The sequence below is a fragment of the Bombina bombina genome, chromosome 7 (assembly GCF_027579735.1).
Source record: "Bombina bombina isolate aBomBom1 chromosome 7, aBomBom1.pri, whole genome shotgun sequence".
In the NCBI taxonomy this organism is placed as follows: Eukaryota; Metazoa; Chordata; class Amphibia; order Anura; family Bombinatoridae; genus Bombina; species Bombina bombina.
This window is the reverse complement of record NC_069505.1, coordinates 229,382,706-229,398,858: the sequence shown is the minus strand read 5'-3', so window position 1 is coordinate 229,398,858 and position 16,153 is coordinate 229,382,706. Positions and strand designations below refer to the sequence as shown.

The 16,153-nt window shown below is 42.8% G+C and overlaps 1 protein-coding gene across 2 annotated transcripts in view; it reads right to left on the bottom strand.

Moving 5' to 3' along the window:
- The window catches only part of NCR3LG1 (natural killer cell cytotoxicity receptor 3 ligand 1), a 154,649-nt gene that overhangs the window by 72,464 nt on the left and 66,032 nt on the right, over positions 1-16,153 (bottom strand). Inside the window, exons 4-5 of one of the 2 annotated variants that reach the window (XM_053720638.1) lie at positions 2,968-3,069; positions 469-930 (exon numbers count right to left, since the gene is read on the bottom strand). In XM_053720638.1, coding sequence (XP_053576613.1) covers positions 469-930; positions 2,968-3,069 — 564 coding nt within the window. The remainder of the gene's footprint in view (positions 1-468; positions 931-2,967; positions 3,070-16,153) is intronic. The other variant, XM_053720639.1, reaches the window with a different exon arrangement.

Here is a 16,153-nt window from a genome sequence, read left to right as displayed (position 1 = left end):
TGTAAAAAAACAGACAGTTTAAGGGAACACTATAATCACATTTTATCTATTATTCATGTGGAAAAGCGTTATTTAAAAATGGTGAATTTCTTCTTGCCTAAAGAAAATGTGCAGTAAAAACTGTTTAACTGTACCTTTAGACTAATGTGCCATATCACATTCTGAGCCACACAGTAAAATCACTGCTTTGTTTTATTAGCAATCAGAGGGACACAATTACTGCATTACTGATAGCAAAGGGGATCAATGGTAGGTTGTGAATATCTGTCTGTCTTACTACCTAGTGTTAGATGTGACCAAAGCTCATAGTGGAACCTAAGATATTGTTTTAGGAGGGTCCATAGTATGACCACACCCCAGCCACCAAACAGTCATACAATATTTTTGAGAAGGGCGACCGGCAACCTTATAACTGACTGCTCCTAAAAATGTCCAACACTTGTCAAAACCAAAAGCCAAAATTCTTACCTCCAATAACCTTTAACCTGCAACTTATGTAGCTTTGTTCCCTTAAAGATTTGTGCGTCACATATACAAAAAGTTCTGCATCGTTACACTCTTCGATATTAGGTGTTAATTTAATATTGCACTGGCAGCTGAAGGTGCCATCTTTATTTGATTTCATAGTAGGTTTCATTTCCATATTTAACTCAGCGTTATAATCCTCGTTCAGCATCGGCTCATTCTCAGTCAGGGGAATGTCCACTCTGCAATCTCCATCATTATTTTTTTTTTGTGAAATATTATTTTGTTGATTCTGTATTTCTTCCCATGTGTAAGTCCGATTAATGTTTTTACCTGCTTGATTTTTAATCTTTATCATTATTCCGATTGGTTTTGGTCTGAAGGCAGAGATCTGACAAGTAAGCGTAGCTCTACTCATGTGGTTCAGATTTTCATTTCCAGTAATCTCTGAAAGTTTTGGTGACACTGAAACAAATATATATTATCCATTTCATGTTATTTAGAATCCGTTTTAGCTATGTATTACACTTTGTAGTGCACAATGACTGACAGAAGAATTCATCATAGGGACACAAAACAGAGAATGTTTATGGTTCAGATAGAGTATACAATGCTAGAAAACTCTCTTGTTTATTTATATTAGCAAACTTACTTTGTTTCTTTTGGTATCCTTTATTGAAGAACATATATAGGTATGCGGTGGGCACTATATGGCAGCAGTTGTAAAAATATAAGTGTATAAGTTTTGTTTCTATAAAGTAATGGGTGCCGCCATGTTTGAACTAGTTTTCTATTTATTTCTGTTTGTGTGGGAACCTTTTTAGATAATGCTATGTTCCACACAGCCTCGTTCGGACAGTCTCTGTTATTGCCTGTTTTTATCTGTCCCTTATTGTCATCAGAAGAAAAGATAGATACGGGGAAAACTTCACACATGGCAGCACCCATTACTGTATAGAGTGTCAGTGGAATTTAGAAAAACAACAATTATAATAATAAGTTCAATTATAGGAAAAGGGGACAAAGTAAATAACAAAAGTATATTGAAAAGTTTTTTAGCTACAGATAAATAAACATTGTATATTACAATCTCATACTGTTCAAACCCTTCACTACCGGGAATTTCAAAGAAAAAGTTGCCCAAAGTACCGGAGAAGTTTTAGCATTTTTGTCTATCACTCTGATTAAACAGAAACAGAGCTCTTGATTTTTTTTATTTACCTTTAACTATATATATATTTAAAATAAAGAACCTAAGGAATTGATCTAGGCCCATTTTGGTATATTTGATGCCAATATTTGACCGCCAGATACAATCATATAAAACAAAATCATTAACTTTTTCGTAAACTTTTGGTTTCTTACTGAAATTATTTACACACAACTACTGCAGTCATATGACAAATGCTTATAAAAGCTTCTCTGGGATTCTCTTTGTTCAGACATGCATGGCTTTGCCATTGATTTTTGGCAATTAGAATGTCGCTAATTGTAGCTGCGCCGCCTTACTTGAAATTCACGGCAGTTATGGGGTTAATCAATTAGTTTGTAAGATTAATTTTTGATGGAGAGTAGAGATTACCCTTCCACCTGAAACCTCCCACTCCCTGATGCCCACCTGATCCCCCCCCCCCCCCAAGCAGCTCTCTTCCTTCTTTCAGCTCCCACTGGTCACCACCATCTTAGGTACTGGCAGAAGGTTTTTTTGGGTTTTTTTTTTATTTCCTTATTTTTATTGTCCTCACAGTGTAGTGATCACTCCTCAACCCTCCCACCACTCTGATCCCCCAAACAGCCCTTTAACCCTCCTCGCTCTTACTGCTGGTGGCCATCATAGGTACTGGCAGCTGTCTGCCAGTACCTAGTTTATTTTTTTCTGTAGTGAAGTGGTGCCCCTTTCCTCCCCACAATCATTTATTATGGTGCCCCCTTCCAATCCCCCTTTTTTCCGTAATGTTGCTTCCCATCCCTTAAAAAAAAATCCGTAGCGTAGGGCCCCTCCCACTTCTGGAGAACAGGGCAGGGAAGCAGTAGTCCAATGGCCGCTGCTTGATAAATATTAAGGGCAGGTTCGCTTGTGCGAACCTGCAGTCAAAGGGGAGAGAAGGGCTTGATAAATTGAGTCCCATATCCTCACGCCAACCGTTGCTTTGTATACATCATTATGTCTAGTGTTTATTTATTGTTTATGTCCCTTGTCATTTAGTTAATTCAGAAATTATAGTAAACTGGTGAAGAGGTGAAGGAGGGACAGAGGACTGTCCTGAAAAATGTGGGACAGTTTTTACTCTAATAATGTACAATAATAACATTTACGTGTACCATGTTTCTGCCACGTTATCTATTTGTAAAACAAACACACCTCAAAAAGTTGAAAAAAAATAGCCCAAATATGAAATTATCTGTGTAGTACTTCATCCTGCATTCCAGCTTACGCTGCACTTTACATATGAACTTATCTTTCTAATCAAAATATATGCCCTATTAGTAATTTTGACTCACCGGTTTTCCAATATAGAAAATAAATTAACAACGATCCAAATACTGCAGCAATAATAGTTCCAATAGTAATTCCAACGATTAAACCTTTGTTTTTTTCTTGTTCTAAAAAGACATAAAACTAATAATGTAAATAATAAATCATTAGCATCATCTTGCAAGCAAGAAATTATTTTTTAATTCACTTGGCAAAAAAAGATTTATATTCCCCCTCGCCACGTGTTGTGAGACACAATTCTTTTATGATAACGCTCCATAAACAATAGTGACGTGTTATCATGTAGGAAAATTGTTATATTTGTAGCCTTAAAGGTACATGAAACACAATTTGTTTCTTTCATGATTTCATGATTCAGATAGAGCGTGTGATTTGAAACAACTTTCCAATTGACTTCTGTTATCTAATTTGTTTTGTTCTCTTGATATAATTTGTTGAATAGAATACCTAGGTAGGCTCAGGAGCTGCTGATTGGTGGCTCCACATGTATGCCTCATCTTATTGGCTCACCCAATGTGTTAACTAGCTCCCAGTAATGAATTGCTGCTTCTTCAACTAAGTAAACTGGAACAAAATTTAAAACTGTATGTTCTATCTCAATAAATTTGAAAATTTTGATTTTCATGTCCCTTAAACACTTTTTTCTGTAGTCTGCAGACTTTACAGCCAATCAGGAATATAGTTTGTAGATAACAGAGACACTGTCTAGACTATTAATAAAGGCAAAATGTACATTGGCGGCCTCTGACGGCTGTAGAACCTGCAACTTATTTAAAGGGACATTAAACCCCCCCAAAAAAAGTTTAAAATTTACTTCTATTATAAAAATGTGCTTCGTTCTCATGTTTTTCTTTGTTGAAGGGATACCTAGGTAGGGAGCATGCACATGAATGAAGAACTACATGAAAGGAAATAGTGCTGCCATCTAGTGCTCCTGCTAATGTATAACATTGTTGCAAAACTGCTGCCGTATATAGTGCTGACGACATGTGCACACTCATGAGCTTACATCCCTGCTTTTCAATGAAGGATAAGAAGAAAACAAAGAAAATTTGATAATAGAAGTAAATTGGAAAGTTGTTTAAAATTGTATACTCTATCTGAATCATGAAAGAAAAAAGTTGGGTTTTATGTCCCTTTAAAACAAAATTCACAGTTGGTCACTGGTCATTCTCAAAGATTCAAGTAAAATATATGTTTCACTAGTCCTAAAGCCCGTTCACACGGGCCATTTTTTGCAGTACAGCGGTCCCACCCCTTGCGCTCTCTCCCTCCCCCTCTCTTTTGCTCTCTCTCCCCCCTCTCTTTTGCTCTCTCTATCCCCCTCTCTTTTGAGCTCTATCTCCCCCTCTCTTTTGAGCTCTCTCTCTCTCCCCCCTCTCTTTTGAGCTCTCTCTCTCCCCCCCTCTCTTTTGCGCTCTCTCTCCCCCCCTCTCTTTTGTGCTCTCTCTCTCCCTCTCTTTTGTGCTCTCTCTCTCCCCCTCTCTTTTGTGCTCTCTCCCTCATCTCTTTTGCGCTCTCTCTCCCCCTCTCTTTTGCACTCTCTCCCCATCTCTTTTGCACTCTCTCTCTCCCCATCTCTTTTGCGCTCTCTCTCTCCCCCTCTTTTGCGCTCTCTCTCTCCCCCTCTTTTGCGCTCTCTCTCCCCCTCTTTTGTGCTCTCTCTCCCCCATCTCTTGTGTGCTCTCTCTCCCCCATCTCTTTTGCATCTCTCTCTCCCCCCATCTCTTTTGCACTCTCTCCCCCCTCTCTCTTCCCCCTCTCTTTTGCACTCTCTCTCTCCCCCTCTCTTTTGCGCTCTCACCCCCATCTCTTTTGCGCTCTCTCTCTTCCCATCTCTTTTGCGCTCTCTCTCCCCATCTCTTTTGTGCTTTCTCTCTCCCCATCTCTTTTGCGCTCTCTCTCTCCACATCTCTTTTGCGTTCTCTCCCCCCTCTCTCCTCCCCCTCTTTTTTGTGCTCTCTCTCTCCCCCCTCTTTTTTGCTCTCTCTCTCCCCCCTCTTTTGCGCTCTCTCTCCCCCTCTCTTTTGCGCTTTCTCCCCCTCTCTTTTGCGCTCTCTCTCTCCCCATCTCTTTTGCGCTCTCTCTGTCTCCCCCTCTCTTTTGCACTCTCTCCCCCATCTCTTTTGCACTCTCTCTCTCCCCATCTCTTTTGAGCTCTCTCTCCCCATCTCTTTTGAGCTCTCTCTCCCCCATCTCTTTTGCGCTCTCTCTCTCCCCCCTCTCCTCTCTCTTCCCTCCTCTCTCCCCTCCTCTCCTCTCTCTCCCATCCTCTCTCTCTCCCCCCCTCCTCTCTCCCCCCTCTCTCTTTCCTCCCCCCTCTCTCTCTCCCTTCCTCTCTCTCTTTTTCCCCCCTCTCTATCCCCCCTCTCTCTCTCTCCCCCCTCCTCTCTCTCTCTCTTTCTCCCCTCTCTCCCTCCCTCTCTCTCTCCCCTCCTCTCTCTCTCCCCTCCTCTCTCTCTCTCTCCCCTCCTCTCTCTCTCTCCCCCTCTCTCTCTCCCCTCCTCTCTCTCTCTCCCCTCCACTCTCTCTCTCTCTCTCTCTCCCCTCCCCTCTCTCTCTCTCTCCCCTCCCCTCTCTCTCTCCCCTCTCTCTCTCTCCCCTCTCTCCCTCCTCTCTCTCCCCCTCTCTCTCTACCCTCCTCTCTCTCCCTCTCCCTCTCCCCTCCTCTCTCTCTCTCTCTCTCCCCCCACTCTCTCTCTCTCCCCTCTCTCTCTCTGTCTCCACACTCTCTATCTCTCTCCTCTCTATTGCACGACCGTGCCCGGCCACGCCCCGTTTTGTGACGGTCACATCCCCGATCACGCCCGACCACGCCCACTTCTGCCGCAGATCAGCTAGGGACTCAAAGGCCAGGTGTGTTTGTCCTCGTGCTGTCTGTACTGCGCATGACAGCTTCGGACAAATACACTTGGCCTTTTATATTATAGGATTATTAATATGCATTAACCAGCACATTATTATTATGTATTAACCAGCACATTATTAATATGCATTAACCAGCACCTTATTATTATGCATTAACCAGCACATTATTATTATGCATTAACCAGCACATTATTAATATGCATTAACCAGCACATTATTATTATGCATTAACCAGCACATTAGTATTATGCATTAACCAGCACATTAGTATTATGCATTAACCAGCACATTATTAATATGCATTAACCAGCACATTATTATTATGCATTAACCAGCACATTATTATTATGCATTAACCAGCACATTATTCATATGCATTAACCAGCACATTAATATTATGCATTAACCAGCACATTATTATTATGCATTAACCAGCACATTATTATTATGTATTAACCAGCACATTATTAATATGCATTAACCAGCACATTATTATTATGCATTAACCAGCTCATTATTATTATGCATTAACCAGCACATTATTAATATGCATTAACCAGCACATTATTATTATGTATTAACCAGCACATTATTAATATGCATTAACCAGCACATTATTAATATGCATTAACCAGCAAATTATTATTATGTATTAACCAGCACATTATTATTATGCATTAACCAGCACATTATTCATATGCATTAACCAGCACATTATTATTATGTGTTAACCAGCACATGATTCATATGCATTAACCAGCACATTATTATTATGTATTAACCAGCCCATTATTATTATGCATTAAGCAGCACATTATTATTATGCATTAACCAGCACATTATTAATATGCATTAACCAGCACATTATTATTATGCATTAACCAGCACATTATTAATATGCATTAACCAGCACATTATTATTATGTATTAACCAGCACATTATTAATATGCATTAACCAGCACATTATTATTATTATGCATTAACCAGCACATTATTTATATACATTAACCAGCACATTATTATTATGTATTAACCAGCACATTAGTAATATGCATTAACCAGCACATTATTATTATGCATTAACCAGCACATTATTATTATGCATTAACCAGCACATTAGTAATATGCATTAACCAGCACATTATTTATATACATTAACCAGCACATTATTATTATGCATTAAGCAGTACATTATCAATATGCATTAATCAGCATATTATGAATATGCATTAACCAGCACATTATTATGCATTAACCAACACATTATTATTATACATTAACCAGCACATTATTAATATACATTAACCAGCACATTATTTATATGCATTAACCAGCAGATTATTATTATGCATTAACTAGCACATTATTCATATGCATTAACCAGCACATTATTAATATGCATTAACCAGCACATTAGTATTATGCATTAACCAGTACATTATTATGCATTAACCAGCACATTAGTATTATGCATTAACCAGCACATTATTATGTATTAACCAGCACATTATTAATATGCATTAACCAGCACATTATTATTATGTATTAACCAGCACATTAGTAATATGCATTAACCAGCACATTATTATTATGCATTAACCAGCACATTATTATTATACATTAACCAGCACATTATTAATATGCATTAACCACCACATTATTCATATGCATTAACCAGCACATTATTCATATGCATTAACCAGCACATTATTATTATGCATTAACCAGCACATTATTCATATGCATTAACGAGCACATTATTTATATGCATTAACCAGCACATTATTCATATGCATTAACCAGCACATTATTATTATGTATTAACCAGCACATTATTAATATGCATTAACCAGCATATTAGTATTATGCATTAACCAGCACATTATTATGTATTAACCAGCACATTATTAATATGCATTAACCACCACATTATTATTATGTATTAACCAGCACATTAGTAATATGCATTAACCAGCGCATTATTATTATGCATTAACCAGCACATTATTAATATGTATTAACCAGCACATTATTATTATGTATTAACCAGCACATTAGTATTATGCATTAACCAGCACATTATTATGCATTAACCAGCACATTATTAATATTCATTAACCAGCACATTATTATTATGTATTAACCAGCACATTAGTATTATGCATTAACCAGCACATTATTAATATGCATTAACCAGCACATTATTCATATGCATTAACCAGCACATTATTCATATGCATTAACCAGGACATTATTCATATGCATTAACCAGCACATTATTATTATGTATTAAGCAGCACATTATTCATGTGCATTAACCAGCACATTATTATTATGTATTAACCAGCACATTATTATTATGCATTAACCATCACATTATTAATTATTATGCATTAACCAGCACATTATTAATATGCATTAACCAGCACATTATTATTATTATGCATTAACCAGCACATTATTATTATGCACATTATTATTATGCATTAACCAGCACATTAGTAATATGCATTAACCAGCAAATTATTTATATACATTAACCAGCACATTATTATTATGCATTAACCAGCACATTATCAAAGTGCATTAATCAGCACATTATTAATATGCATTAACCAGCACATTATTATTATGCATTAACCAGCACATTATTATTATACATTAACCAGCACATTATTATTATGCATTAACCAGCACATTACTATAATACATTAACCAGCACATTATTAATATGCATTAACCAGCACATTATTTATATGCATTAACCAGCAGATTATTATTATGCATTAACCAGCACATTATTCATATGCATTAACCAGCACATTATTAATATGCATTAACCAGCACATTAGTATTATGCATTAACCAGCACATTAGTAGTATGCATTAACCAGCACATTATTAATATACATTAACCAGCACATTATTATTATGTATTAACCTGCACATTATTAATATGCATTAACTGGCACATTATTCATATGCATTAACCAGCACATTATTCATATGCATTAACCAGCACATTATTATTATGCATTAACCAGCACATTATTATTATGCATTAACCAGCACATTATTCATATGCATTAACCAGCACATTTTTTATATGCATTAACCAGCAGATTATTATTATGCATTAACCAGCACATTATTCATATGCATTAACCAGCACATTATTAATATGCATTAACCAGCACATTAGTATTATGCATTAACCAGCACATTATTAATATGCATTAACCAGCACATTATTATTATGTATTTACCTGCACATTATTAATATGCATTAACCGGCACATTATTCATATGCATTAACCAGAACATTCATATGCATTAACCAGCACATTATTATTATGCATTAACCAGCACATTATTCATATGCATTAACCAGCACATTATTATTATATATTAACCAGCACATTATTCATATGCATTAACCAGCACATTATTCATATGCATTAACCAGCATATTATTCATATGCATTAACCAGCACATTATTACAGGGAGTGCAGAATTATTAGGCAAATGAGTATTTTGACCACATCATCCACTTTATGCATGTTGTCTTACTCCAAGCTGTATAGGCTCGAAAGCCTACTACCAATTAAGCATATTAGGTGATGTGCATCTCTGTAATGAGAAGGGGTGTGGTCTAATCACATCAACACCCTATATCAGGTGTGCACAGGGCCGGACTGGGACCAAAAAGAGGCCCGGGCATTTTAGGGCAAAGAGGCCCAACCCCCCCCCCCATACCAGAAAAATTAAGTAAAATATAAAAAAAAAAAACACAACAAAAACAAAAATAAAGTGCTACTTTTTAATGACAAAGACGTTTAAAGTACTCATTTGCAACACAAGGTACATTAAATAAACACAGTCCCCTTCTCACCCTCCTCTCTCTCACACAGCCCCTTCTCACCCTCCTCTCCCTCACACAGCCCCTTCTCACCCTCCTCTCCCTCACACAGTCCCCTTCTCACCCTCCTCTCTCTCACACAGTCCCCTTCTCACCCTCCTCTCTATCACACAGTCCCCTTCTCACCCTCCTCTCTCTCATACAGCCCCTTCTCACCCTCCTCTCCTTCACACAGCCCCTCCTCACCCTCCTCTCCCTCACACAGTCCCCTTCTCACCCTCCTCTCTCTCACACAGTCCCCTTCTCCCCCTCCTCTCTATCACACAGTCCCCTTCTCACCCTCCTCTCTATCACACAGTCCCCTTCTCACCCTCCTCTCTATCACACAGTCCCCTTCTCACCCTCCTCTCTATCACACAGTCCCCTTCTCACCCTCCTCTCTATCACACAGCCCCTTCTCACCCTCCTCTCCCTCACACAGCCCCTTCTCACCCTCCTCTCCCTCACACAGTCCCCTTCTCACCCTCCTCTCTCTCACACAGTCCCCTTCTCACCCTCCTCTCTCTCACACAGTCCCCTTCTCACCCTCCTCTCTATCACACAGTCTCCTTCACACCCTCCTCTCTATCACACAGTCCCCTTCTCACCATCCTCTCTATCACACAGTCCCCTTCTCACCCTCCTCTCTATCACACAGTCCCCTTGCCACCCTCCTCTCTATCACACAGCCCCTTCTCACCCTCCTCTCCCTCACACAGTCCCCTTCTCACCCTCCTCTCCCTCACACAGTCCCCTTCTCACCCTCCTCTCTATCACACAGTCCCCTTCTCACCCTCCTCTCTATCACACAGCCCCTTCTCACCCTCCTCTCCCTCACACAGTCCCCTTCTCACCCTCCTCTCCCTCACACAGTCCCCTTCTCACCCTCCTCTCTATCACACAGCCCCTTCTCACTCTCCTCTCCCTCACACAGCCCCTTCTCACCCTCCTCTCTATCACACAGTCCCCTTCTCACCCTCCTCTCTATCACACAGCCCCCTTCTCACCCTCCTCTCTATCACCCAGTCCCCTTCTCACCCTCCTCTCCCTCACACAGTCCCCTTCTCACCCTCCTCTCTATCACATAGCCCCCTTCTCACCCTCCTCTCTATCACACAGTCCCCTTCTCACCCTCCTCTCCCTCACACAGTCCCCTTCTCACCATCCTCTCTATCACACAGTCCCCTTCTCACCCTCCTCTCTATCACACAGTCCCCTTCTCACCCTCCTCTCTATCACACAGTCCCTTCTCACCCTCCTCTCCCTCACACATTCCCCTTCTCACCCTCCTCTCCCTCACACAGCCCCTTCTCACCCTCCTCTCTATCACACAGCCCCCTTCTCACCCTCCTTTCTATCACACAGCCCCTTCTCACCCTCCTCTCCCTCACACAGCCCCTTCTCACCTTCCTCTCCCTCACACAGTCCCCTTCTCATCCTCCTCTCTATCACACAGCCCCTTCTCACCCTCCTCTCTATCACACAGCCCCATCTCACCCTCCTTTCTATCACACAGCCCCTTCTCGCCCTCCTCTCCCTCACACAGCCTCTTCTCACCCTCACACAGCCCTTTCTCACCCTCCTCTCCCTCAAACAGTCCCCTTCTCACCCTTCTCTCTCACACAGCCCCTTCTCACCCTCCTCTCCCTCACACAATCCCCTTCTCACCCTCCTCTCTATCACACAGCCCCTTCTCACCCTCCTTTCTATCACACAGCCCCTTCTCACCCTCACACAGCCCCTTCTCACCCTCCTCTCCCTCACACAGTCCCCTTCTCACCCTTCTCTCTCACACAGCCCCTTCTCACCCTCCTCTCCCTCACACAATCCCCTTCTCACCCTCCTCTCCCTCAGACAATCCCCTTCTCACCCTCCTCTCTATCACACAGCCCCTTCTCACCCTCCTCTCTATCACACAGCCCCTTCTCACCCTCCTCTCGCTCACACAGCCCCTTCTCACCCTCCTCTGTCTCACACAGTCCCCTTCTCACCCTCCTCAATATCACACAGTCCCTTCTCACCCTCATCTCCCTCACACAGCCCCTTCTCACCCTCCTCTCTATCACACAGCCCCTTCTCACCCTCATCTCCCTCACACAGCCCCTTCTCACCCTCCTCTATATCACACAGCCCCTTCTCACCCTCCTCTCTATCACACAGCCCCTTCTCACCCTCATCTCCCTCACACAGCCCCTTCTCACTCTCCTCTCCCTCACACAATCCCCTTCTTACCCTCCTCTCTCTCACACAGCCCCTTCTCACCCTCCTCTCTCTCACACAGCCCCTTCTCACCCTCCACTCCCTCACACAGTCCCCTTCTCACCCTCCTCTCCCTCACACAGCCCCTTCTCACCCTCCTCTCCCTCACACACCCCCTTCTCACCCTCCTCTCTCTCACACAGCCCCTTCTCACCCTCCTCTCCATCACACAGTCCCCTTCTCACCCTCCTCTCCCTCACACAGTCCCCTTCTCACCCTCCTCTCTCTCACACAGTCTCCTTCTCACCCTCCTCTCTCTCACACAGTCCCCTTCTCATCCTCCTCTATCTCACACAGCCCCTTCTCACTTAGTGCAGACAGACTCAGCTCACTGTCTGTCTGTACATGTACATACAGTGTTACAGTCTCAGGTCAGAGATGTGACACAGACACAGATAGACACTGCCGGCCCAGCCAGGCCCAGTTAGTACTGCTGAGGCTGACTGAGATGATTGAGAGATCTCTTACCCACCCACTTACTAAGCTGTAGTCGTGTGTAAACTACAAATTAATCATCATACTACTGTATAAGTGACTGTGTGTGTATATATATAAATAATAATAATGTATATATATATATCAATTTAAGGCTCCTCTGAGACCAGACCATCCATCACCATTCACCAGACCTCTTGGTCAGTCACCTACCTGCCCTGCTGCCAGTGCCGGCCACCTGCTGAGTCGCAGCCTCCTCAGTCCAATCATGATTGCTATTCGCTGCAGTGCTCTCCCCGCCTAGGCTCATGGAATATGTGAATGCGGCCCGTCCGGGCCGGCCCCAATCCAGACCATGAAGAGGTCAGGTCTTGGGTAAGTTTTAGGACCCGGCCCAGGGCAACATTATTTTCGCCCGCCGCCTGCCTGCCCTCGTCACCACCTGCTCCAGCAGGTCCCTGCACTCCGCCTCCAACCTGACACGGTCACGTGGTGGACCCGGCACGCGGCATGAGTGTGTAGCCGCGTGTATCTACCAGTCTTCGCGCCATCCAAGATTCCATCCAGATTTCATGGGCCTCCCCCCATTCTGATTGGCCGCACTGTCCGCACATGCGCACTGCTTCCGGCCCCTGTGAGTGACGTCGTCAGACTCCGATGTCACTCACAGGGGCTGGAAGCAGTGCGCATGTGCGGCCAGTGCGGCCAATCAGACTGGAGGGGAGGCCCAGGAATCTGTTTGTAGATGGTGCGGCGGCCGCTCTGGCGGCCCTGAAAGAATCCATTCCTCCTGATTGCGGGCCGGGCTGATCTGAGTAATTTGCAATTGCCGCACAGCCAACCCAGAGAGACTTATATGATGAGTGACTTATATATAATAAATGTAACACATACATTTCAAGATGTATTTATTAAATATATTACAAAAAAAAAAAAAGTATTACAAAAAAAAAAAAAGTTGTCAATTTTTTTTCCTATGATGTGGCGTGACGTCGCAGTGGGCGGGGCTAAACTAGCAAATGCCCGGTATGCCCGACGGCCAGTCCGGGCCTGGGTGTGCATAATTATTAATCAACTTCCTTTCCTTTGGCAAAATGGGTCAAAAGAAGGACTTGACAGGCTCAGAAAAGTCAAAAATAGTGAGATATCTTGCAGAGGGATGCAGCACTCTTAAAATTGCAAAGCTTCTGAAGCGTGATCATCGAACAATCAAGCGTTTCATTCAAAATAGTCAACAGGGTCGCAAGAAGCGTGTGGAAAAACCAAGGCACAAAATAACTGCCCATGAACTGAGAAAAGTCAAGCGTGCAGCTGCCAAGATGCCACTTGCCACCAGTTTGGCCATATTTCAGAGCTGCAACATCACTGGAGTGCCCAAAAGCACAAGGTGTGCAATACTCAGAGACATGGTCAAGGTAAGAAAGGCTGAAAGACGACCACCACTGAACAAGACACACAAGCTGAAACGTCAAGACTGGGCCAAGAAATATCTCAAGACTGATTTTTCTAAGGTTTTATGGACTGATGAAATGAGAGTGAGTCTTGATGGGCCAGATGGATGGGCCCGTGGCTGGATTGGTAAAGGGCAGAGAGCTCCAGTCTGACTCAGACACCAGCAAGGTGGAGGTGGAGTACTGGTTTGGGCTGGTATCATCAAAGATGAGCTTGTGGGGCCTTTTCGGGTTGAGGATGGAGTCAAGCTCAACTCCCAGTCCTACTGCCAGTTTCTGGAAGACACCTTCTTCAAGCAATGGTACAGGAAGAAGTCTGCATCCTTCAAGAAAAACATGATTTTCATGCAGGACAATGCTCCATCACACGCGTCCAAGTACTCCACAGCGTGGCTGGCAAGAAAGGGTATAAAAGAAGAAAATCTAATGACATGGCCTCCTTGTTCACCAGATCTGAACCCCATTGAGAACCTGTGGTCAATCATCAAATGTGAGATTTACAAGGAGGGAAAACAGTACACCTCTCTGAACAGTGTCTGGGAGGCTGTGGTTGCTGCTGCACGCAATGTTGATGGTGAACAGATCAAAACACTGACATAATCCATGGATGGCAGGCTTTTGAGTGTCCTTGCAAAGAAAGGTGGCTATATTGGTCACTGATTTGTTTTTGTTTTGTTTTTGAATGTCAGAAATGTATATTTGTGAATCTTGAGATGTTATATTGGTTTCACTGGTAAAAATAAATAATTGAAATGGGTATATATTTGTTTTTGGTTAAGTTGCCTAATAATTATGCACAGTAATAGTCACCTGCACACACAGATATCCCCCTAAAATAGCTATAACTAAAAACAAACTAAAAACTACTTCCAAAACTATTCAGCTTTGATATTAATGATTTTTTGGGTTCATTGAGAACATGGTTGTTGTTCAATAATAAAATTAATCCTCAAAAATACAACTTGCCTAATAATTCTGCACTCCCTGTATTATGCATTAACCAGCACATTAGTAATATGCATTAACCAGCACATTATTATTATGTATTAACCAGCACATTATTAGTATGCATCAGGCCCGGACTGGCCATAGGGCATACCGGGCAAAATCCTGGTGGGCCGCTGAGCCTGTGGGCCGCTGGTTGAGTCTGTAACTAAGTGAAGTGACTGAGCTCAGGGGCGGACTGTGTCTTTCTGTTTCTTACATTACACTGTACTCTGCAGCACCTGCATTTCCTTATACAGCGCGGCCGTGAGCAGCAGGACATAGATACAGTGGTGGCCGGGAGACTGAGCAGCATCCTTAACTTACTCAGTTACTCACAGTCGGTCGCTCAGCTGTATAGGAATTAGGAAAGACAGGTGCTGCTATGTGTTTTGAAATTTGAATCAGTGATCCGGCCGGGGGTGGGAACTAACAGGGGCCTCACATGACCGGCATGAACTCTCCCTCCCCCCTGACCTTCATCACTTCCTCCCAGTTAGTCCAGCGGCGCACGCGGGAAGAGTGCGAGGGAAGCAGCAAGCTGAGCGAGGAAGGCAGCAGCAAGGCTGGGCTGGTAAGTCACAGTCCCAAAAAAGTGTCTGGTGAGGAATTGCTGATGTATGCCCTGTGCCGCCTGCGCCAAGACCAAGTAAGTCGTCCAGGGTGTTTGTTTAATACAATAATACAGATGTGTGGCGAGAGTACAAATATGGGTATATGGCGGTAGTCCACCTCCACCCCATTCACAGCTGGTGACGGTGAGCTCATAGCCCGGGGGATGGATGTCTAGGTGGATGGGAAGCTGGACAGCCTCTTAAGGATACAGCAGCCTTGCTGTGTGCAACTAGGAAGAAGGCTGCATAACCGCTGCATAACCAGTGTGTTATATTAAGCACTGCAGTCTATATATTGCATTTGCATGTCATTCATAGTTAGATATGGGCTATTGGGCTATATAAGTGACAAATGTTATAGTTGAACTTGTAAGAGAGAGTTTACATTCATGGGCCTAGATTTAGAGTTCGGCGGTAGCCGTGAAAACCAGCGTTAGAGGCTCCTAACGCTGGTTTTGGCCGCCCGCTGGTATTTGGAGTCAGTGATTAAAGGGTCTAACGCTCACTTTACAGCCGCGACTTTTCCATACCGCAGATCCCCCTACGCCATTTGCGTAGCCTATCTTTTCAATGGGATCTTTCTAACGCCGGTATTTAGAGTCGTTTCTGAAGTGAGCGTTAGAGCTCTAACGACAAGATTCCAGCCGCCTGAAAATAGCAGGAGTTAAGAGCTTTCTGGC